Consider the following 26,437-nt stretch of genomic DNA (forward strand, 5'->3'; position numbering starts at 1 on the left):
AATTATGAGCAACATTGGATTTAAATCAGCATCGTGGTCCTCATATACAGTAGTTTAAAAAACAAAACAAAAACAGCATGCCAGTAAGGCTCCTACTAACCTACAAGCCACGGTCCTCATGTGAAATTAAAAACAGGGAATGGTGAAATAAAACAACCATCGCCAAACTTTAATCATCAAGTTAAACAACCATCGCCAAATTTTAATCATCAAATTATAATCTATAAACTTTCATTTTAAAATCTGTAATAAGTAAAAGATTATAGTTAAGATATAGAGAATATATTTCCCATTAGTATTAGGAAATAGGCATAGATAAGAATTTTCAAGTGTTTCTAATATCCAAAAACTCAAACCAGTCTAATACCACTTATCTATCTGGGTCAGCAGCTTTTATATCAGACACAGCTTGAGCAGAATAAGGAATGCTTAATGAACATATAGTAAAATCACACCTATTTCCAAAAAGATGTATACATGGGAACATGTATGATCTCAGTAATGCTGGCGAAAGCATCAAGGAGTGAAAGCTTTTTCATTCCACAGATAAAATTCATATAGATATTCCACAGATAAGTTTAAAACAGCCACAAAAACATACTTTCTTTGCCCTATAAGAGCCCATAGCATCTACTAATGAGGAAGGTATGTTGAAATGGGTAGGAACTTTACATTTAAAATTTTCAGGAACTTCCTATAAGTGAACATGAATTGAGTATGTGTGCTTTCCTTTAAACCAAAAGATTAACAGATGATTTTTTCATCATCCATACATCTCAAACTGTGAGGTACTTCTCCAAAGGTATGCATTTTATTTTTATACAGAAAAATGTGCATTTTTCAGAAGGTGGAAACTTCAAATCAGAGTGGTGTACTAAGTGTATAAAAATTAAAAAGCATAGAACTTTTAAGCAGTTATAAGGAACCTGAAAGACATAGACTAATACAACACACAACACAGGTTAAAGAAAAGATCCATTTTGAAAAGATCCACACTGATGATCATAATTCTTTTTAACTCAGTTTGAAAATAACAAGTTGAGAAACTCCCAACTTCACGAGACAGTCCATTCCATTATTAGCCAACTCACATCATTAGGAAGTTGTCTTTTTCATAAAACAAAAATTTACATCCCCACCCTTTAACCTCCATCTGGTTTTATTCTCAGGAATAAGAGAATCTAAGTTTACTCCAAATATTTTCTGAGGTTTTTAATCATCTGGAGATAGCTAACATTTTTTGCTGATCAACTCTTCCCAAGCTCAACATGACAAGTTCCTATGACTCTTCCTCATCTAACCTAGTTTCGAAATATCTCATCATACTGGTAGATTATGAATTTGTCACAATGGCTATGTGTGTGTGGGAAAAGAATAAATAACAACTTTTTAGATATGGATGTTAGGTGATGGGCTAAGCTCACTCACTAGGCAAAGCAGTTCACTGCTTTCTCCTTCAATGTGCCATCCATTTTACAACCACATTCCTGAATGATGGTCAAGAGTTCACGTTCTAAGTAGTCCTTTTAGTTGTAAGAGATGCTAAATAATTTGCACTTACTCGTTCTCGTTTGGTTTTGCAAACAGTTGGTTTTGCTTACAAAACAAAATGTAGTTTTCTGGTCCACATACAGGCTCATTAACTTCCTGAATACAGTGCCCAACCAAATGTCCTAAATAACTGAGGCTAAAATATCACATTTTTCATCTCATCTATTTTTAGATAAAATAGATTTAGTAGCCTAACTCAATTATAATTACCATCACAAAAACAATAATGGATTTTTTAAAAACCTGGGACAAAGACAGTCGATGAACAGTGATAAACTTTGGATGATAAGAATCTACATGACCGTTACCTTCTTTGCATCTTTTACTTTTCTAAAAATTAAATAAACAACTCACCCACAAGCTAAATAAACTATTTCTTACCAAGATCCTGCTGACTAGCATGAGGATCTGAACTGTGCTTTCAGAGATGCTTTTTCATTTACCTGTTGTTCCTATTAATGAAGGGATTCTGACTAAAATCCCTTTAAAATCCCTTTAAAAAGGCAAATCAGATATTTCTCTTCCAACTTACATTAGCTATATTTTAGGCATTACTGTTGATTACTGGTATCAATGATTCCTAAAACTAAAGAAGAGGATGACATCTCTAAATAAATTATTTCCCTTTACAGATACAGGGGAAAAAATCTACGGTGGAAAACACACAGAATTAACAGTCAAAAATCAAAGTTCCCACTGAGACTGATAAAATGCAACTGTAACATTTTGGGCAAACTATTTTATCATTCCAGGCCTTAATACCCTCATCCAAAAAACTTAAAGAGACAACATGCTATTTAATCGAAATCCTTTCTCATTCTAAATTTCTTTGATTCCATGAACTATCCAAGACATGTAAAACTATCCCAGGTAGTCCATCATAAATATTTGTCAATTAATACTTAGTATTTATTTTACAGTATGAACTTTTAAAGTTTCTTTGCAACGAATTACTTACTTCTACTACTACTACTACTATTAATAGCTAACACTTCAGTACTTGCTATTTACACAGTTCAATGTTTTACATGGATTACATTTAATCCTCACAATAGTCTTCCAAAACATATAATTATTATCCTCATTTTACAGACATGATTTACAAAAGTCCAAGATCACAAAACTGGTAAGTGACAGAACCAGGCTTCCAATCTTGGCAGAATGAACTCAAAATCCCCCATGGAGGTATACAGAATAAACTTGTTCATCAAACCCTCAACATGACAACTAACAGACACTCTGAAAGCGTGAATACATATATAACAGAAACAGTACTTCACACAGTAGGCAGTATAAAACTTGGATTTAAAACCACTTTATAATATTTATTAAACTTTATGATCTTAGGCAAATCACTTAAGTCTCTTTGCTTACATGGAATATGGGAAAAATAGTATCGACTCAAGAAGCTACTGTAAGAATTAAAAGCAACAACATAAAATGCTTACGTAAGTGTGCTTAGCAAACATATCATATATGGTTGCATAATATTACTAAATTAAGTGGCAATGTATTAAAAGGAGGCACATAAATATTATATATTAATCTAAATACTATATATTCATTTAGCATAATTTATATATAATATATAAATCAGCCATTTGGATTCATGGATAATGAATCAACTTATTTTATTTTTCTTCAGCTAAGACAGCAAAAGAGATGATTTATTGTACACATGTTACATTCTCAGCCACAACTGAGAAGAGAACTAGTCCAGAATATCACAGGTCCAGGGCAAAGGACCAAAAGGGGACCGTTTTGATACGAGCAGGGTGGGTCTCTCGAAGGTGGGTGAAGCGATCATAATGGCCATGGATGTTCCAGATTCGTCGAGACATCTTCTAGACAGGAGGCAGGCAGTCTGACAATTTGTACCAGCTTGCCTGGCCCCTGGCTGCCCTTTGTTTCTGTTCCCGTGGCCTCCACGGGTACGAGTTTACTTGGACCTCTGCCTCACCTTTCTCCTTTTGCGCTTCAGCCTGCACATGCGTTTCTTCCTCCACTTTGCTCTCATGGGGCGGAGGTTTCTCAGAAGATGGCGCTAAGGCCGAGAGCCATGGATAATTAATCAATTTACAATAGCCATACCACCTACCTCAACCCCTTAACTATTGAGGGGGAAAAAAAAATGCCACACAGTAAACATTCTCAGCACAATGTCCTCCCAAAACATATACTCAAATACTACCAATGTCTAGCATACTGCCTTAACCATAGCAAGAATATAATATTTTTGGGACTGTAATGACTATTTTATGTTTGAAACAGCTATACCTATTATAATGTTTAATAATTTTCTTGAATATTACGAACTAAAGTGTGCCCTGTCCGTGCCAGGAAAGACAAACAACAGAATTAACGGAAAAGACAAATGTAAGGAAGGAATTACAGTGATATAGGAGAGTAAGTAGAAAGAACCCGGACTTTGGACAGAGAAGGCCTGAGTTTATGTCCCAACTATATCTCTTTTACCTGGCTGTTATGAACAAGACTTTTAACTTTCAGCTTAGTTTTCTTCATCTGTAAAATGGGGTTAGTACCACCAGCATCACCCTAATGCCAATAAGCACACCTACCACTCACATAATAGTTTCTAAATATAATTCTCCAATAAAAGAAACCAGAGTTCCTTGGATAAATAGGATGACTCTACAGCTGTGGCAGGGAAAATACGAAATGAGCCTAGAACATCTTGTGAAGCCAAAAAGGAAGTGCTCATCTGCAGTCAATTAAGCCGACCGCGCCCTTTTCCCCATGGGGGCCCCGTGTGCAATGGCTGCAAACAGCAGCCTCCTTGGTAGTGTATGCAGCCTGTTGCCTCTATGGGTTGCCCAAACGGACCTTGGAGACAGCCCTTTCCAGTGGCCATTCATGACTGGCATGCTGTCCCAGTCTAGGCTCCAGACAGGTGTTCATGGTGCCTTTGGAAAGCCCCAGGGCACAGTGGCCACGGTCCTCATTGGCCAAGTCATCGTGTCCATCCGCACCAAGCTGCAGAGCAAGGAGCATGTGATTGAGGCCTTCTGCAGGGCCAAGTTCAAGTTCCCTGGCTGCCAGAAGATCCATATCTCCAAGAAGTAGGGATTTACTAAGCTGACTGCAGATGAATTTGAAAACAGGGTAGCAGAAAAGTGGCTCATCCCAGATGGGTGTGGGGTCAAATACATGCCTAATTGTGGCCCCTGGACAAATGGTGGGCCCTGCATTCATGACAGCCTTAACAGTGTCCCCTCCTTGCTCATGCCCACCAATAAATCCTACTTCCCTGTCAAAAAACAAAAAAAAAATTTTAAACAAACAAACAAAAGGAAAACAAAAAGGAAGTGCTCAAAAAATGAAGGAACACGTCAAAAGGCACAGAAGCCAACTTGATGGGGCTCCCAATGGCCAAATCTGGGACAACAGAGCATCAAAATAATGACAGCAATGGACTATTGTCCATACTAATAGAAATAAATAATAAATAAATAAATGGTGGGGAGAAGAGAAGGCTTATCTATAGAATTCCAATTAATAAAGGTGAAAGGAATAATGGAAACAAAATCACCAATTTGGCATACATCACAATATTTGTTACAGACAAGACTCATAAACAGACATTAAAAATAGTCAGCAAATGTATAATAGGAAACAGGATATTTACATAATCTCAAAGTATCACCCCCCAGAAGATGCTTATTACACAAAGGATCTACCGTTTGAGAAACTGGCAGGCATCATCTTAACCAAATGATCAAAGTTCATATAATCAGTATGGGATATATCACCATCACAGACCTCCTAAAGCATGAGGACACCTTCACTCTATAGTATTGTTGCCCAAAATGTTTAACTTCAATTTAATCAAGACTGAGCATCAAATGCAAACTGAAGAACATTCCATAAAATACCTGGCCAGTACTCTTCAAAAAAGTTTCAAAATTATGAAAGAAACACCGAAGAGCTATTCCAGACTAAAGGAGGCTAAGGAGACATGAATACTTAATACAATATGCAAAGTTGGATTGTATCCTGAACTAGAAAAAGGACATTATGGAACTGATGAAACTTGAAGTAAGGTCAGTAGATAATATTACCTCGATGTTAATTTCCTGATTCGACTATGTAAGATACTAAAATTTTGGGAAGCCAGTTGAAGAATATATGGATATTCTTTGGATATTTTTTCCTACTTTTTATAGGAAAAAATTATTTTGTAGGTCTAAAATTATTTCAAAGTGAGATTATATAAACACACATGAATTTCTGAAGAAACACAGCAATGTGAGGAAGACTAGCTTATACTTGTTTTACCAATAACTGCCACATATCTTTGAGCAGCTCTTTAGTATATAATAGTGAAAAAATTCTCAAGATTATGTAGGCTGGTAAGAGGCAATGACAGACCTACATATTCATGTAATCCCTTCAGTGCTTCTACCTTGACATCTCTGCCCATAAAATCTCCAATTTTTAATACAAATAATTAAGAGGAAACAGAGAAAAATTACAGTAGGTTCACGACAAGTTATGTGAGGAGTTTGGAACCACAACTGTGTACTTCACCTAAAATGCCCCTTAGTCTTCCTATCAGAAATTTAGGCAGTCTGAACCATTTATCTATCTTTGAACGACATATCTCATGCTCTTACACTAAAGCCTGACCCAACTGGGCTAAACAATTACAAATTACTCATTTCAAAGCTCTTGCTAGTCAGACATGATTTTTTAAAAAGAAAAGACTAAAATCATTCACATCCTATAAATAAACGTTAATATATAGAACTTTATAATATATAAAGTCTAAAGTTATAAAAAGACTGAGTTCACAGTAATCATCTACCCTTAGCTCTAAGTTGTTAAGACACTAAATCTTTTGCCTTTCTTACACAATCTATCCTACTTCAAAGTGAACTGAAAGACAAGACTATAGCTACTTTGTCAGATCACAAGACTACTGAACTATACACCAAGTTACACATAACATGTAAACATGTCTCTTCAAAATGAAGTAATTTTTACTTTCAATGTTTTTCCTCACTCTTCTGGGACAACTGTATTTTCCCCTAGCAGAGAATCAAGTCCTTCATTACCAAAGAACCAATCATGTATTTCTAAAAGCAGATTGAGAACTCTGTGAAGGCAAAGACCCAGATTTTACTCATCTACATCCCCAAAGCCTATAGGCTTAACACCTGGGATCTCAAAAAGGTTAGTTTCCAATCCTTTCTCTGGCATATAAGAAAGGCTCAATAAACGTTTATTGTAGCTGTTTCATTCAGTATCAACACTAATGACTGTGCCAAACCTAAGAGCAATGTAAAAATCCAGAAGAAGGACTAAATCTGACTAATAAGAAATGCTGCAACTTTCTGATCTCCATCTGTTTGGCTGCTTCTATCAGCCTACCACTCCAACACACGTGTGATTGATCCTTTAGGGCCCACCGCACCGAAACCATTTAACTACCACTAAATGTGCAGCACACACATAACAGATTTGAATTAACAGACTTTTCTTTACTGAAACAGTTCTAAATACTATTTTTACAGAACCTAAACACTTTAACATCTGCGGTTTAGATAATGCCCTACTTTGGCAAGATATATGGATAATTAGGTGTATATTATTGGGTCTAGAATTTTGTCATTCAACATTAAGCAAATAACTTGTCATCTATCACTACAATTAGAATTTTAAAATAACACTTCATCTTAACTCAGTACCTACAAGGTAAAACAAAACATCTACCAAGCATCTAGCAGATTACGAAGATGATTGGCTTAATAAATAAACTACCTCAAGAACAATACCTACAAATGTTAAAGGAAACAATTTCATTCAGTACAAGAGATGTACATACAAAAGCTTATGTGGAGATGAGTATACATTCATGTCCACGCCAGAATTTTTTTTAACTACTTAATAGATTAAAATGATTCTATTAAAAAATAAAGCATTAACTTTAAATAAAATTATACAGTGAAATAAAGTACACTAAACTGTTTCACATTTTAATATTTAAAAAGAGAAAATGTGAATAAGATTACCCTGAAATTATGAAATATATAGGAGATTATGTCAAATTACAAAATACTAGAGCCAAAAATGCTAGATATCATCTGAGCCATCTTACTTGTTCTAGGAAACTCAGGTTTTCTAAGAAATTGCTTTTTAAAGGAAGACTATACAATGGACAATACACAATAATATAAGGAAAGAATATCACTATCACAAGCACATAAAGGCCAAGAAATTGATGGGGATAGGGGAAAAAGGAAAGAGGTGAATGCACAGATATGCATTTGGAGACGTAAAATATCACAACATTTCAGAGGCTGGACTCTGCATCCCTACCTAACCAAGCTTGAATCCTAACAGTCATTTACTAACTAACCTCATCATGCCTCAATTTCCTCATCTATAAAATGGATGTAACAGTACCCAACAGAGTGGTTGTGGGATTTTAAGAATTTATTAATTCATATAAGCACTGAGAACAGTGTCTGGCACATAGTAAGCAATCAAAAAATTTTAGCAAATGTCATTATCTGCTATAAAAATACAGTTTTTATACCCATTCTCTTACATTGCCAGTAGGCGTACAAATTGGAACTATGTGGGGACACAGTTTGGCATTACCTTATAAACTTGAAAATTTACAACATAACTTAAATCCAACTATTTTACTCCTAAATATATATTAAAGAGAACCTTTAGCATATATGCATCAGAAGCATATTACAAACATGTTCACAGTGGTAATGTTCATAGGAAATAACTGAAAATAACTCAAATATCCTTAGACAACAGATTGTCTATATTGTGGTAATGTCACACAATGGAATCTTATACGTCAGGGCAAATGAACAAAAAACTACAGCAAAAAGAATGGACACATCTTACTATTACTGAGTGTAAAAAAAAATCAAGTTCAGGAGTTGATATTTACATAAGTATATTCCTTTTAGAGAGTTCAAATATATATGGTAAAGTTTTTTTAATAGGAAATAAATGGTAAATACACAACTCAGGATAGAGTAACCTCTAAGAAGAGATAAAAGGAATATAACAGAAGCACAATAGGTACATTTTAGTAATCATCACTGTCCTGATTCTTGGATTGTACTGTGAGTGGGTATTTGTCAATTAAATAAAAAAGTAAAACTACTAGACTACAAAGGTCCATATATAGACCAATGATGACAGTATGAACCAAGATAATGATTAGTCTAATTCTGTGCACCAAAGGTTTTTTAAAAAAGAATTGAGAGTTAATTGTAACCTGCTTTGGAATGAAGGGTCAAATGACATAATTCATGTTTGACACGCAGCAAAATGCTTAATACACATTAGCTACTATCTAAAATGGTATAATTTATTACAGAATAAAACACATTTTAAGATTTAAAATCTCTTCTCACTCTAAACCAACCTCTTTCCCACCTCCTAAAGCAGAAACCATCCCTAGAAAAGACAGAGACCTGCTCAGCAAACTAGTGGTACAGCAGGGCTCCTGATTCCCTACCAATCCAATTCTCCTTCCACTAGATCAGTATGTCACAAACTCAATTTTGTTTTGATAGTCATGACCTTCATTACTTTTTTGCTTTATATGTGTACCATATATATTATCCAAAAAATGTTGTTCCTAAAAGGAAAGGTTTTAATCACAACAGCCAATTAAAAAAAAAAACTATCACAAGCCATAAATAGATGGTAACCATAAAATTTAATATAGTAAAAGCCAAACAGTATTGGCTTATCTACCAGAGACTGAGGTTGACATCACTCCTTCCTTATTAAAAAACAACAACACGGCTTCCCTGGTGGCGCAGTGGTTGAGGGTCCGCCTGCCGATGCAGGGGACGCGGGTTCGTGCCCCGGTCTGGGAAGATCCCACATGCCGCGGAGCGGCTGGGCCCGTGAGCTATGGCCGCTGAGCCTACGCGTCCGGAGCCTGTGCTCCACAACGGGAGAGGCCACAACAGTAAGAGGCCGGCGTACCGCCAAAACAAAAAAACAACAAACATACAAAAAATAAAATTTAATTTAATTAAGATGCAAAACGTATTGAGAAAGGAGTAACCTGTCAATTTAATGCCACATCTGTGAAACAACTGAAATTACCTTACATACCAGGGGCAAGTTCCATACTTTGGAAAGTGCTGCATTTCCTCTAGCTATCCCCCTATTTAAAAGATTAGAATTTTTTTCAACAAACTGGCTAAGATTGAATAGAGACCATGTCATTGGTTTCAAAAATTTGCTGGGACTGAAGGGTTAGAAACACTCAGGATATGCACTATCTGATAAAGGAATCATTAGCATGTGGCAATTTAAATTAAAATTTTAGTTCCTCAGTCCTTCAAGCCACATTTCAAGTACTCATAAGCCAAACAGCCACACAGGAGCATCATACTGGACAGCACAAACAGAACATTTCCTTCACCACAGAAACTTCTATTGGAAACACTGCTTTAGATTCTCAAAGAACTCCGATAAGGCACAAATGGTAGCAAATGGAAATAAGGAAAATTTCAGCAGAGGAAAAAAAAAAGTATTTCAATAAAGTAATAGAAACATTTGGAAAGAACTGAGAGACAGTGAATTAAAACCTAGTGGTAAAAATATATTTTCTACAATTGCTTTATAATGATTTCAAAGGCTGGAGATGTACAAAAGCAGGCAGGAATCCCTCCCCAACTAAGATAGTAAGGTTATTACTTCAACCGAGGAAAAGACTTAAATACTTAGAAAATAAGGTAAGAGACTGCAGTCGTATCTGAAGGCATACTGGCAAATAGCGCTTATTGTGTACCAAACACTGCTTTAATATATGAGCTTATGAAAACTCTTATAATTACCTTACCTTCATTAATAAAGAAATAAGGAAAGCATGCTCAAATAATGGACAGAATATCAACAGTAACTATCTTTCAAAAACAGTGGGTCTTGTATAACCAATTCTCATTTACCATCCCCTGATCACTTTAAAGCGTTTAGGATCTCCCCCATCCCACTTCAGGTTCTCAACATTCTTGTGAACTTGTTTTACTGAAAACAATATTTTAAAAGGGCACTTTCCAGTGCATTTAATACACAGTTTGATTTTAACTATGTAGATATTTCGCAAAGCTTCTCGATATATAGGTTACATAACCTATGTAGATATTTTGCATTACTTCTCAATATGTAGGTTATATAATCTTTAATTTAGCTATATTCCTTAGATGTACAATCCCCTTCAGTTCCCCAAACAGGCCCAGACATTTCAATTCTGAGGTTTAGGTTCATTTTCCTCAGCTTTCCTCCTCTCCCTAAGGTTTGGCTAGAACCTTTTCTTTTTCTGCCTTCTGCCTTACCTCTCTTTTTTTCCCCCCAATCCTCTAGAAAACACTACCTTTCCCTGTGAGTAAATCAAAATTCATACATACATAAATCCATTTTTATCCAATTTTCAGGCAAAAAGTAATTTATGGATGAGAAAAGATTACTGTCTTCATTAGCACAGATGCTTAGACACTAGAAGATTTGCTCTAAGTCACATAAGTAAATGGCAAAACTGAGACTAGAACCTGAGTTTTTCTTTCTTTTCTACACAGCTTTGCAGATTTCTCTGTGTGCCAATTAGCATAATTTTATTCTTTCTGACCCAGGTAATTCACTATCTATATAAATCGTATGATCTACATGAAGTTTTTAGAGAAACAACAAATTTTAAATTTCAAATCCTTCCTATATATTTCTTGCCTTTATAAAACTTTTAATGAGTGCAAAAAAGAAAATTTCTTCTATGAGTAATTTCCAGTTGTCTTCCAAGTTTTCTACAATGTGATTATATTGTTTTTGTACTTCAAAAAGTTTCTATTAATGTTTGCTGGATTCATAAATTCCTACTTTTTGTTTGAAAATGGCAGCTGCTATAATTACAGTGCACAACCATGACTTACCCTTGAGCAACACCCTAATGTACCCAAAATGCTGCCTCTCACCAGAGTACACATTCTCCCAGGAATGTGTCATACAAGTTAGAGACATATAATGCCATAGGATATAAATACGTAAAGACTGCATGGTTAAGAGTTCTTTTTTTCCTAATATAAATGACTAAAAACATTTCATATTGAAAATACAACTCTATTATTGATTAAAATGCAATATTCACATGATATCTTTGTGATAGTTTACTAGATTTCAAAATAATTATACAATCTTACAGGCTGCTTTGGGATACACTCCCTTAACATTCGGGGCACTTCGGTGCCCCGAAAGAAATCTGAGAAGCAATGACGTAAGGCTTATTATCTATAATCTAGTTACAGCAATTCAAATCTGAATTCCCCTACAATGCCTCACAACTCAACCTTGAAATGCACTCCCCCTGAGAATCCTATACCTTTTCATATTATCTCCTTCATGAAATAATAAGCTGAACATAAATGTAAATCTTTGGTACCAATAAGGAGATACACCCTCAGAGGACAATATCCCATATAACGCACTGTAGTTCAGAACTGGGTACTTTTAACTACAAGGGTCTTTACCAGCATTAACTTCTTACACAGAATAAAATATTCTGTAATATATAATTCTAGTCTACAGAATACAGAAGTCAGCCTATGTCATCACAGTAAGTCTAAGTTGTTTTACAAAAGGTTTTGTGTGTGTGTGTATGAATGCATGTATGTATGTATGTACACTGTCAAACAGTATAAAGTATTTGTTACTGTTACAGTCGAGAGTTTAAAAGCTACTGTTTCAGGGTACAGGGTTTGGAGTCTTCACCAGCTATGTAATCTTTGCTAAGCTATTCAACTTTCCTAAGCCCCAGCTTCCTCATCTTTGTAAATGGTGGTAATAATAGTAATAACACTTAAAAGAGTTGTTATGAAGACTAATTCTATCAAATGATTTTAAGACAATGCTGGTAATAACTCAAATATTATCTATCATTTAATTACATACTGGGAGCTATGTAAAAAAACCCGCAAGGTACTAAAGAACAAAAATGGAATCTAAGAAATATGAGAATGTCATTTATAAATAATCCACAACAGAGAAAATACAAATTTTTGGAAGCAGCATTTCATAACCAGAATTTTTAAAAAACCACTCATATTCTTTGACATAATTATTTCACTCCTGTAAATTCATCCTAAGAAATTAATTGAACAGAAATAAAACAATTATATGCAGAAAGGATGCCCATTACAATGTTACTTATAAGAGCTGGACACCTGAAGTGTTCACTAAGAAGAAAACAGCTATGTAAACTTATGGTACAACCTGATGAACTATTATAGGCATTAAAATAATGATTACTAAAAAACTATGTATAAGCATAGAAATTCTTTAAGTATATCCAGTGAAAATAAATATTCATACATACACTATTAAAACAAGTAAAATATATTTGTATGGAACTAGAAGCAACTGAAAACTATGTTGGGTTTTTAATTGATTTTGTTCTTTCTTTGATGTAATTATTGCTCCTTGTCCTCCCCAAAACAAAGAAAAGTCAGCATCTTGGTTCATTCAGGTTGCAATAACAAAATACGACAGACTGGGTAGCTAATAAACAACAGAAATTTATTTTTAACAGTTCTGGAGGCTGACAAGTTCAAGATCGAGGTGCCAGCATGGCTGGGTATAGGCCTTCTTCCTGGTTCATAGCTAGGGACTTTTCACATGGTGCAAGGGGCTAGGGATCTCTGTGGAACCTCCATCCTCATGATTTAAGCACCTCCTAAAGGCCCCACCTCATTATACCATTGTCTTTGGAGGTTAGGATTTCAACATGAGTTTGGTGGGGAAACAAACATTCAGACAGTAAGAGTCAGTTAAAAGGATTCAGCTCAGTTTTCCTCCTCCTAAGTACCTAGCTAAATCTATCTGAAACGGCGTAAATGCAAAAATGGGACTAGAAGTTAGCCATAATCAAACGACTTTTATTTGATGTATGCTGGGGCCTAGTACACATTACAGTTTCAGACTCAACAATAATAGGGTCTATATAAAATCAGATACATTCTTTTTCTTTTGGCTGACTTAGAAGCCAAGTTTGGCTCTCTCCAGAAGTATCAAGATAAAAAACTGCTAAGGAAAACTAAGATGATTAGAGAGGTCACCTTGTCTTATTCATTCATCTCCTGTCTCTCCCCTTCCTTTTTGAAAAAATCATAATGCAGAGTTGAAGAATATCTTAATTTGATATGCTACTTATTAAAGTTATTTGCTATATTTTCTTAACCTTTACTAAGTTAATTAAGTTTGGATTTTTAGATCAAATAATTCTCAAGAGAAAAAGCATATACATTTTTCATCATCGTATTTTTAAGTTCCTGATTTACATTCATTCAAGATCTTGATTTGTAAACCAAGTTTCAGTAATTACGCATCTAAGGCTGTTATTTTTGAATTAACAAGTGATACAGTTTCAGAATAATAATTCTAAACATCAGGCTAAATCAAAATATAAACAAATTTTTCCTTTAGCTGTTGATGACTATAAAATGAACTAAACATAAGCTTACAGATCTTTAGCTGTCCAAATTAAAGTCGGCACTAAACCACAAGCAATGAACTTCTAGCTAGCAGATCTAGCCTCTCTCACCTATTAACAGGGATCCTAGTTGATTATAGCTGCGAAAAATTAAATGTCTAAATCTTTAATAACCTGAAAAAAAAATTCCTCTCCCCTTCTTCCATGAAAGTAGATTTTTTTCCCTCCATATAATTTGAAACCTCCTTCATTCGACTCTAAGAAAGATGGCTTTTCCCTGAAATTGATGGAGAGACATCAAATCTACTCATATGTACTTCCAAAATGTGCTCAGGTATTAAAATTGCTTTAAAAATGTTCACAATACAGATTTAAATTATTTTTTTGCTTGTTGGAATGTTTAAATTTTAAGTTTTTCTGAAAAGCAGCTTTTTAACATTTAAACTGAAATACAATTCTTCCAGCAGATCAATAATCCTTTTTTAAAAGTAACCCTACCTTCGGGCTAAATGAAAATGAGCACTGATTATTTCATGAACATAGTACCTTTCTTCTCAAGAACTAAAAGTTATTTTTAATATTCTCTTATCTCTAATCAAAAAATGTTATTGGGAGGGGAGGTTACGTGTTATCTTAACATGGCTCTGAAGTAGGGCCATGTTATCCTGGTTTTACAGATGGAGAATCAAGCACAAAGACAGGTTACAAGATTTGCCAAAGTCTTAATGGGACAGTCAGTAGTAACCACAGGATCATGTTAATTATGAACACCATGTTAATTGTAGAAATTTAATTAGTGAATTTTGTTTTGAAAAGGCCTTTCTAACCACATTAGGATTGGAGTACACAAAAAATACAAAACATTCTGTCAAAGACATATAATTTATTTGGATAAAGCCCTACAAAATCAGTCAACATCTTGATCAGCCTCTCAGAAAACAAAGTTCTTAATAAAATCCAAATCTGGATAATTTATTCATATGTCTGTCTTCCTCTCTATTTCCTAATTCCCAACACCCCTCATTCTTGGTAGGACCATTATTACATGAGATCCTATTCATTTCCAATACTCTCAACTCCTCCAGGCTAAGCCCTTCCCTTTTCTTATCCTCCTCCCCTTGACATACTCCTTTTCAATTTCCAATCCCAAAACCCTTACTCCTGTCTCTTAAATTGCAGGGGCAGATTTCAGTATTCATACTCCCACTCTAAGCAGCTCATCATACACACTTATAAAATACACTGGCGCTGGCTCAGGACTCCTCTCCACCTCAACTTCTGATACCAACCCAGCAACTTGAACAGCCACAGTGGTGACCTTTTAAAATATCCTAACAGATCCTGGTTCCTCTACTTTTAACAACCTGTTTCTACTTTAATCTTCCCTCATATGTCATCACTCTGGAGCCTGTGTTCTTTGATCAAAATCTATCTTTCGATTTTCCCCACTTCCACTCTACATGCTCTTTAACTTTACCAAAACTTGCAGTCCCTCAAAACAGCTGTCACTTCTACTTGTCTACCTATCACTTCAAACTTAGTTTTTTTCTTCAAAATCCAGTCTGGCCATTAAATATATGAGATATAGTGTAGTATAAATACAGTGCAATTTGAATCTCAGTTCTAACACTTACTCCCTTGCGTGCCTGTGGGCAAGTTACTAAACCTCTCTTAAGTCTCAGTTATCTCATCTGTAAACTATGGATAACACTTGGCTCACATGGTCATTAGAAGGATTAAATCTACAACAGTATCTGACACAAGCAGTACAACAGTTGCAAGACTCCGCTTTCCTGGGCCTTGCTCTCCCAATTACCCACCTTTCCTTAAATCTCTTTTTCTCTTCCCCTCCACTACTGACATCATTTCATCCAACAAATAATCTCAACTATTAACACTTCCCCCTAAATTTATGTAATCTTAACTTTTTGCTGTCTCCACTTCATCACTTCCCATTTTGTCTTCAATACTTTCTCTCCTACCTCTCAAGATTTTTCTTTTGTTGTCTCTTCTCACTCTCCCTTGAAAACACTCCTGATTCTCCCTATTCATTTTTCTATTACTATTTAATACTCTCCTTGGTCAATTTTCCACTTCAACTACAGGCATACTTGGGAGATACTGCAGGTTTGGTTTAGACCACTGAAATAACTTATGCTTGTTTGGGGTTTTTTCCCATCTTCTTGGAATGCCCTTCCTCTTTCCATTGCCCTCTTCTCTGGCTGACTCCTAAATGCCATCTCTTTACTGAAGGCTTCCTTCATACAACTCCCACTATGCCACCCACCAAAGGTAGAATTACTTTCTTCTTAAGCCTTGAAGAACTTCATAAGCAGAGCACTCACCACATTTCAGAGGGATCTAGTTCCCTTGCTGGATAGTGAAAGCAGTTATCTGGTTTTACTTACCTTTGTATCTCCGGGGCTAAAGAAAAGTCAAGTGCCCAGTAGGCAGTCAAATGTCACTGAACTGAAATTCTTGAAGAAAATCCAGAAAAACTAAGAAATCCATATATATAATTCAGCAACTAAAATTTTGAAATGTTTTTACATATTACTAAGGGGGCAAACCCAGAACTGATCCCTAATCCCAATCTCAGAATATCAATGTAATTCACAACAGAACAGTAAAAAATGTTTGGTGATTTTATGCCAAAGTTAATCATTAACATTCTGATGTGGTAAAAGTTACAATAACTTTGAAAAAGCAGCATTAAAGTCACATTTCACTAAATTCCATCTAAATTTCGGTAATGCAACTACTGGATACCAACACATTAACAAATACGGTGTATTTGTGAAAGTAATCTCTAACCAAGGGAATAGACAAACAAAATGTGTCTAATCATAAGAAACAGTACCATTATATACTACCAGGAGACCAATTACATTCTGCATTCCAAGTCATAATGGCCTTTATCTAAACTATACTCCCTGTTTTACAGATAACATTTAGAAATAAAATGATAAAACTGATATTAGATTAAAATTTAATTTCCAATTACTCTTAAATTTACCAAAGCTTATTCTTCATACTCTAAATATAGAAAATGCCTTCCAAGGTAATTTTAAAATTTCAGATACAAAGTAATTTATGTAGTCAATCCTGTATTTATGAGCTACATGAATGATTAAATGTGGATTTCAGAAATACAAAGAAAATCACTTAGGATTCTTGAACTAAAAGCAACACCAGAAGTTGATAAAATCCAACACTCTCATTTTAAATCAGAAAAATTAAAAGTCTAAATCTTCTAGGAAGCAGAAAAATAATATAAATCCATATTTATGAACAATTATAAATCTATAAATTATGGACATTCACTTCCATATTATAAGCAGAGACTGAATGACAATCTGGCATTTAAGACTGTATCATTTCTCTTCCTTAATCTTCAAATGTGACAAACTACATTGATTTTCTCATGTTGACATTTTTGCAATCTCACGATAAACTCGGTTTTACTGTGAGGCTTTGTTGTTCTTAGTTCACTGAATTGGGTTTAATTTGCTACTTTTTGAAAATTCTCAGACAGTATCTCTCAATATTTCCTCTCCATTACCTCTTCTTTTGCAACCCTTAGCTGTAACTTGGACTTGTTCATCTTATCGTCTGTGTTTCTTAATCTTCCTATTTTATAATCTCTATCTTTGGGTTCAGTCTTTAGGGCCTCAGTCATAGCGGGAGAATTTAGCTTTTTGTGCCATGGACCTCTTCGGCAGTCTGGTGAAGCCAATGGCCCCCTTTCTCAGAATATTAAAGGCTTAAAACAAACTACATAAAATTACAAAAGAAAGCAATTATATTGAAATAATTATCAAAATATTTTTAATTTTGGTGCTTGCTTTGGCAGCACATATAGTAAAATATTAATTTTGATATAGTAATGTTTTTGTACTAACATATTAAAATACAAGCTCTAGCAATGGCTTAATAACTATAATAATTTCAAACTAGTGATGACCGTAAGTGCTATTTCAAGATATCTGTAACAACTGAACAGCAATTGTACTGTAAGAAAGAAAAAAATCTGATTTCTATTGGTGTTATGCGTTGAATTGAATCTCTCCAAAAAAGATGTTGGGTCCTAACCCCCAGTACCCCAGAATGTGACCTTATTTGGAAAGAGGGTCACTGCAGATGTAATTAGTTAAGAGAAGGTCATACTGGAGTTGAGTGTGCTCCTAATCCAGTAGTGTCCTTATGAGAAGATGGGCATGACACACACGTGGTACTTTGTTACAGCAGCCCTAGGAAACTAATACAGTTGCTGTCGCAAGTACCTCTGATGCTGCTATGCTTTGCTGGTATTTTCTTCAATTATGAAAGTAAACAAGTTTCAGTTAGAGATTAGTAAAAACACTCTGAATTCTAAGACTCTTATGTCTAAATCAATTTAACACCTCAGTCTGAGATCCATTACTAATAAACTATGCTTTAGCAAAAATAATGAACTATGTTTAAACAAAAATACACCAATAAGTTTGTCTGTTTTCCATTTCAAACCATTCTGAGTGCCACAAAAACAACATCTTGGGGATTTGTAGTAACTTTGGTACTGGACTCTAAAATCAGATGCAGCTATGACACACAACTTGAGATAAACAGCAAATTCAACTTAAATGTTAAAGAATGAAAAAATTCATTGAGTTAATTTGTTGCACTGAATAAATGTGAAATTATCCTTTAGTATTAGATTAACATAATTTGTATGAATAACCAAATGAGAAGATTTACTTTTGACACTTCTAGGCCAGTAAGTAAAGCATGAGGGCTGGTATCTTGTTAATATATTCCTCTCAGAACCACTCAAATTGATGTTTAAGCCCAATAGCCTTTTGTTTACTTATTCATCCAGAGACCATATTTATTTAAAAGAAAAAAAAAAGAGCACTACAAAGTTCTCCATCTGTGATGTATATATATTATCAAAGACACATGGCTATTAAATTAAGCTCAAAATGAGAAAGTCTTAAAAGATTATGAATGCACCAACTGTTTCCAAATTTATCTTGTTTCTTCAAAATTCATGCTTCTACTTCATAATACTACAAGATCTCTACTGGAACTCTTTTATTTGCTTAAATATGTCAAAATCAACAACCTAATAAAACTGACCAATTAACAAATATGTATGTTACAAGTCTAGTGACTTGCAATGTGTCTATCACTGTATTACTTTAGGGTAATTTAGCACAAGAAGGGCCCATAATGATGCTTAGTTCAAATTCCTTGATTTACAAGTGAGCAAACTGAGGGCCACAAAGGCTGTCACTTGCCCAGAATCACAGAATAAATTAGTGACAGTGAGGACAGAAATGCATCTCCCAATTCCAAGCCCAATGTTCTTTATATTATACCATACTGCATAAAAGTTGGTAAGAGTTAAATTATCTGCAGATGCCTTTTGTATGATCATTTTAATTCTGCTTATATTTAAAAACAGTCCAATTGCCCCAAAACAACCTAACAAGTTTTTTGAAAACTCAATTTTATTTTATTATCCATCACATCTTAAAAGTAGGAACATGATCTCACTTCCACCTTCAAAATTGGCAAAATTTTTTTCAAAGAGAACTGGACAGACATTTCAAGGCATAAGCACTCTCACACACTGTTTCTTTTCTAGAGGGCAATTTAGCAGAAAAAATAAAACAACTTAAAATTTGCATCTTTTACTCCACTCCTAGACTATTTCAAGGAAAAAGTAATAAATTTGGATGAAGTCAGAACTCAGGATCAAATGCAGCATTGTTCAGAAACAAGAGACATAGTAGACTGATTAAAACTAATATATGTTATACAGTGAATATAATGTAGGCATTAAAAATTATGTTTTAGGAAATAATGACACAGGAAAATGTTCACAATATATTAAGATATGATAGTACCTACTATGCAATTCTACTCTGTTGAAGCTACATGTATATACATAAATTACATAATACATGTGTAAAGCATTTATCACATATTTTTATTCTTGGCACATGGTAAAAATCCAATAAATGAATATGATTCATCATCAACATCACAGAAAAGGTAAAGTTTGATTATATGTCAAATGTTAAGACTTATTAAACAAATAAATATTTGTTTAATAAATACTTACTTTAAAGACCATTTTGTACATTATTTGAAATGAACTATTACTCTTGCATGGAGGAATTTTTTTTTTTTTTAATGGCACTTTTAATGCAGTTCCAGTTCCTACTGAAGGTCAGAGAAGAAAAGCAGACTTTCACCAACCCTTCCCCAAGTTTGGCACTGCATAAGACAAAGTGTTACAGACTTATAATATGATCCTTCAGTAATTCTTGATTAATTATATACCCACAGTCAACCTCTGAGAACTATTTCTCTCTCTACACAGAACTCTAATTTCAAATAAGCATGTACTAGAGGATTTCACAATGAGGCCTCTAGAGGCCTTACTGGATTTTACCACAATGGCTATCTAGAAAAGGTTAACAGTTTGCCAAGATATTGGTGATTTTCACTCTTTTTAAAGGTCGAAATCAGGTGGAAAAACATTCGAGTGTTAAGAACAGTCTCTACTTTAAGTAAATACCTTTTGATTGTGGATTTAAAAAAAGAGAGAAAAGCAAAAGGAAAAAATAAACATAAGGCCCAAATAAAATCCATATTACAGGGCAGTTTTAAACTATGCTAAGGCTTTAAGGGCATCTACAATAATATCTCTCTTGTTTCTTCATAATATGTATGATTGTATATAATAAATTGCCATTTCAAAACATTACTATATATATATGAAAGATGAAATATGTAAGTTATCGGGATAAAGTCTACATTCCGAAGAAGTTCACTCTTTGTGATTTAGCTATTACACAAACAATGCGGGCTGTAATAAAACTGATTATCAGATGAACACATCACTTTCTAAAATAAAAAAAATTTTAAAGTAACACCTCCAAGAGTTTGTCCCCATGAAGAGTTAACATCTCATGGCAAAAAATTATACGCTAAAACATATTATTCTTGACCTACCAAAATTAACATAACAAAGCCCCTAGTAGGGAAAAATTTACTAATAAACCAGGATAAATTTGTGAAAACAGAATTCTAAAAGTCTGGGTGAGTGAGATAATTTCCAAACTGTCCCATACTAAATACATTAAAAAAAATTTTTTTTTAAAAGGCAATCCTACCAGTAAATATTGCCCTTAGGTGTTTCAAATATCAAAATCTTTGGACTTAAACCACCGGGAATATTTATTCATTTTTAGTGTAAAAGTGGTATCATCCACTGATAATCACTACACCGAAAAACCTGTACTCTCAATTTGTCCATGACAAGTATTTGAAAAAGAGCTCACTTAAAAACTGTATTTCACAGGTGTGTCAATTCACATTCCCATATTAGCGTTTCTAATTAGCTGCACCCAAAAAGGAGATATTCAATATTTTATTTTAAATATAGTAATTAGTCCTCTCCCATCTCCAAAATAGAACTTGACATTTTAATCCAGGCTACTTTCTTAAAAGAAGACGGCAGCAAAAATTATCGTCATTCTGTTCGGATTTTTAGCAGTTTTTCTCCTAACTAAGCGCTGAGATACTTCTTGATCTCTCTCAAAGTAGGTCTAATCTGCGGAAGGCAGTGAGACAGTGTACTGCACTGTGAATGGACAGCCAGGTATTTTATGAATGGAGGCGATCACGTGATCCCAGCACCTCCCCGAACTGATATTTCCCACATAACTGTGTCAACATTCTGAGAACAGGGGTAGTTGTTTGTGTGGGCGTCTATTTTTGAATTTAACCTATAACTTCGAATTCTCCTTACTTTCTGAACTCAAAAATCTACATGAAGACAGACAGTTGAGCTTCGAATTTTTTTCTTGGGAAATCCTTTCAAGATGTCCAAGGTGATGGATGTTTAATTATTTTTTTATGAATGAAGAGTGTGCTATGCAAATGAGGGCGATTCACAAAAAGAGAGAGAACATGGCGGCCACTTCTGCTTCTAGACTGCACTGACACTGCAGCAATCCACCTTCTCCCACCCCCGCTCATCAGAAGAGTGTGTTGAGGGGTGGGGGGACGCTGCTTGGCATTTCTCAAGCTATTTTATGTTAAACAAGCCTAGGCCTTGGACTTTAAAGTTTTCTCAGAAAGGTCTGATCCGAGGAATGCACTTTACTTAAAGGAATGCGTCCTAGGACTAGTCCTAACTCACTTAACCATTTCCAACCCTCCGAAGATAAAACTTGAATTTAATTACAAGAAAACGGACACAAATATTCGCATGGAATTAAACCCCGTCTCAATAGGAAACTGTTGCCGCACCATTATTCCTCCAGTCAGCTGTTATGTTAAAGCAAAATATTTAAAAGGCAAAGTATTTCGTTTGGAAAACATAAGGACAGCCCAAATAAACAAAAACTTAAGCCGGGACGCTCTACAAGTTAATGAATGAAGTCATCAACATGTTCAGCAATGTAAACAGTGTTAAATCAACGTAAACGGTGTGTTTCAATATAGCTGAAAGATAAAAATTAGCCTATAAAATTCTTTTATGCTAATAAAGACAAATCCAGTATTCGCAAAGGCAAAATAGAATAGTTCAACATCTCTCACACTCCAGGTGTCCTTAATGCTATTAAATTATAAAAATGTTTCCCTGGCCCCATTTTTTACAAGAATCTTACAGGTCATAAGTTTAAAAAGGGCGGGGGGGGAGGCTTAATCGGTATTTAAGAGTCACTGACTCATCGAATTAAGATTCAAGAGCAGTTTGCTGCAAGAGGTGCTCCCACACATTAGTTTCCAAGTGAAATAGCTATAAAGGAGTATGGACGGATATTCAAGGTATGTTGACTGGTGTGCTAACGTGAAAAAGGACAGGTCAGAGGTCTTCCAGGCACTGGGGTTATTTCTACCCCGACTCCATCCATCTACATTATTCCATCTCATGGACATACAATTGCCATTCCAGCCCAACTCCAGCCCAACATTCAATACCTTCTCCCAGAAGAAAGCAACTAAATACTGGGGGTGGGGGTGGGGGTCGGGGGTTGCTGCCATTAAATAAAATGGCTAAGGAAATCAAATGTTTCCTCCAGAACAGAATGCACTCAACTCTCCAGGATTGCAAACACCCAAGTCTCCGAGGGGGTCTGGGGAGGTGCCGAGGAAGAATGGGGGGTGGGGGGGGAAGTAATCTAGATCTGTGAGGTGCTTACTCGTTGTCAGAAGTCGCCGTCTCCTCGCTCATCTTTCCCTCACCGTGATCCGATCTGGAGATGGAGGAGCAACAGCAGGCGGAGGAGCAGCAGCAGCACCGAGGGGCAGGAGGCAGCGGCGGCCGGGGGGGCGCGGGGGCAGCGGCTCAGGGGCCTCACCATGGTGGATGCCTCACCCGGAACGGTGCCCCCCCAGCCGGGAACCCCGGCCACCCCCGCAGGGGGGTGGCGGCGACAACCTCCGCCGTGGCGACCCCAGCCTCTTCCCCCGCCTCAGCGCCCAACCAAGAGATCCGATGAGGCCGGGGAGGATTGGGAGCGAAGGAAAAAAGGAAGGGGGTTGTGAAGGCAGACTGGAGATCGGCTCCTCCGGCCACTGGGGTGGAGCGCGGCGGGGTCCGGCCAGGAAGGAGCGAGCAGGCGGGCGGGCGGGCGGAGAACCCAGGAGCAGAGGCGGCGCTTCCCTCAGGGATGCGGCGAGGAGGAAGCAAGGCTCCGCTCGGTGGGGGCCGGCGGGGGGGTGCCGAGCCCAGGCTCCGGGCGGCGGCGGCGCGGTCCTGCCGGAGCCCACCCCACCATCTCCCGCCTCGCCGCCGGCTGCCCGCTCAGCCCCCGGCGGCGACCGGGCCGGTCCTTCGGGACTAGCAGAAGCGGGCGAGGGGCCTCACGGCGGCGGATTCCTCCAGACACGCTCCGGCCCGAACGACTCCAGAGGGGGGAGGAGGGGGCGACGGGGCGCGTGTGAGGCAGGGGCGAGCGAACCAATCGTCCGCACCCGGGCCGGAGAAGAGCGGCGCGCCCGAGGGGCAGGGTCCCGAGAAGAGGCGGGAGAGCGAGGAGAGCGACCGCGAACCCCCCACCAGCCAGTGCCCACCAGCAGCTCGGCGGGCCAGCTCCTCACGCTCGCCAGAGGGGAGCCGCTAGGGGGGCGGCGGAAGCGCTCACGCCGCCCGCTCCTTCCGCCGCCGCCGCCGCTGCCCGAACCGGGGGGCGCCCGCGGGAGAAGGAGGCGAAGTAGTCCCTGGTGATTTCTCCGGGACGCCGCCTTCCCGGAGGGCCAGAGCGGGTACGGACTGGGCTTGCCGAGCGGGGTGCCCGGACTGAGAGGGCGTGTGGGTAGGAGGACTAAAAGCTTCGGCCTCCGGGCGAATCACTGCAACTCGAAGTCGTGTGCAGCATAGCAAGTTTCAGGAAAGTAGTTCCCTCCTCCCTTCATTTCCCAAATCGTTGTCGAGCCTCCGAGCGGGGAGAGGAGGAGGGAGGCGGAGGGATACGCAGGCACCGCGCTCATGTGCGTGCGCGCGCTCCAAACTCTTGGCACGCCGCGAAAGGGGGCGGGGGTGGGAGCTGCACGGGGAGCAGCTCGGAAGGTTGCATTGTTGCGGCGCGATGCTCCCCGTTACTCGCTTTGGAATATCCGGGTTGTTTGAACGGAGAGGCTAGAATGACAGTGTGCTCCAGGAGGAAACTGAAGGCTGCTGTGTTCTGTGTGTGTGTGTGTGTGTGTTTTCCTTGCAAAGAATGGAATTGGCATGAGTTCATCTTTAGTTGGTGGGGGTTGGAGAGAGGGACTGTACAAAGAGAGCTCCGCCTGCTGTCCCTCTGGTTGCACTGCTGCAGTCTCCTAGCTGCGTGCACACAGGGGGGGCGGAAGAGAGAGTGCGTGTGTGTGTGTGTGTGTGTGCGTGTGTGTGTTGGACAGCGAGAAAGAGTTTTAATACCTTGGATTCTTACCGCGCAAGGGGTATGCTGTGCGGGGCATTCATCTCTGAAAGCTAGACTGGTTGTTAATGGAGAACGACTTCCATTGAGCCCTGGGTAGGCGTGTTACATGAATCTGGCGCAGCCAGAAGCACAGGAAATAACTCCCGCTGCGAGTGAGGTTGCATAACTATAGCGCAGAAGATGCCTCTGTGGCACGCACGAACTGCTCTAAACGGAGGCGGGACGATTATTCAATAGGCAGCTGCAGCGTTTGCATTGTTAGAGGACAATGTATGCATTCAGTTCAAAAGGTTTTTGTACAGAAACCTGCTGGGGTTGCGGGCCGGAGTCTAGGGTCTGCGGGACCAGAAGACTCAGCTCCTGTCTCTGCAAATGCTATTATCTCTTCTCTACCTAGAAAGCCAGCCTATACATCATCAGGCCTGGCGGACTGAGTCACAGGTTTCTGACGCATCTCCCGAGATATCAGTCTAGCTCTGTGTGCAGTGCTTTCTCTTCATTCTCAGGTTTGTGAGACCTGAGAATGAGGGTTCCTGCTCCTGCCACCTTGAGGGGTAGAACAATTCCTGAGGAAGAAGAAAGTGGGAGAACTCCCGAACGAGCCAGCACTCCTCTTTTGCCATCTCCAGAAAGTTTCAGGATTACTGTTCTCGGGAGCTCTACACTAGCTTGTTAACAGTGTTTTGGACATAGTAGGTGTTTAATAAATGTTTGAGGAATAAATGAAGGAGTTTTAGTCAGTCTGCCCAAAAATCCGTACTGTTGATTTGCGAGGTTTCTTTATGTAACTCTTGCTTCCTGCCTCGAAGCAGAATTATCCTTTTTGAGAGCAAGGAAGGAGCAGTGTTGGTGAAAGGAAGAGGTAAGGGGCTCCTCCATAGTCAGAGGTTACCTCTGAACCTGCGTTTTTGGTCTTGTTCCTGCAAAGAACTTGTAACTGGGAGTGTTGGTACTACCCTGCTCTCCTTCCAGTACTCACCACTTTGCCTGCTCAGATTTGAATCAAGTTCCATCAGTTGTAATTTGTGTTCTAGACAATTTGTGTTCCAGGCAAGTTACTTAAACTCTGTGCCTGTGTAAATGGGGATAATAGTACCTAACTCCTAGAAATGCTGTACTGATTAATGAGGTGATGATATACAGAAAGCACTTAGAACAGACTAGGAGCTCAATGTGTCACTCTTACCATGATTTGGTAAAACGGAGATAATAATAAACTCCATGACAAGGTGGTGGCAGTTGCTCTGAAGGTTCAATGTAAAGCATTCAGTAGCCTTGTTCATCCATTCAACAAATAACCATCAGTTTTCTTCCATGTACCACTTTTGCTAGACACATGGCCTGGTCCCTAGTAAGCCATCAATAAATCATAGCTCTCAGAGTTATTATGGGTAAGTAAGTACAAGGAAAGTTGGGTCACTTGCAAAGCCCTCCTTTTCTTTTGAAGAAAATTCATATCTGTTTGAGGTTC

General features: G+C 37.6%; 1 protein-coding gene, 1 long non-coding RNA gene and 1 other non-coding gene across 3 annotated transcripts in view; 2 read left to right on the plus strand and 1 right to left on the minus strand.

Moving 5' to 3' along the window:
• Positions 1 to 24,461, minus strand: part of SPRED1 (sprouty related EVH1 domain containing 1) — a 118,577-nt gene extending 94,116 nt beyond the window's left edge. The window contains exon 1 of the mRNA XM_030842934.2: positions 23,242 to 24,461. Coding sequence (XP_030698794.1) covers positions 23,242 to 23,273 — 32 coding nt within the window. The 5' untranslated portion in view covers positions 23,274 to 24,461. The remainder of the gene's footprint in view (positions 1 to 23,241) is intronic.
• Positions 4,274 to 4,408, plus strand: LOC115845311 (small nucleolar RNA SNORA70). The gene has a single exon (XR_004036400.1). It is a non-coding gene; the product is annotated as a small nucleolar RNA SNORA70 (small nucleolar RNA).
• LOC132596858 (uncharacterized) overlaps positions 23,990 to 26,437 on the plus strand; it is a 152,553-nt gene continuing 150,105 nt past the window's right edge. Inside the window, exon 1 of the long non-coding RNA XR_009563049.1 lies at positions 23,990 to 24,307. This is a non-coding gene — a long non-coding RNA (uncharacterized lncRNA). The remainder of the gene's footprint in view (positions 24,308 to 26,437) is intronic.

This window comes from Globicephala melas, chromosome 2 (assembly GCF_963455315.2).
Source record: "Globicephala melas chromosome 2, mGloMel1.2, whole genome shotgun sequence".
NCBI classification, from domain to species: Eukaryota; Metazoa; Chordata; class Mammalia; order Artiodactyla; family Delphinidae; genus Globicephala; species Globicephala melas.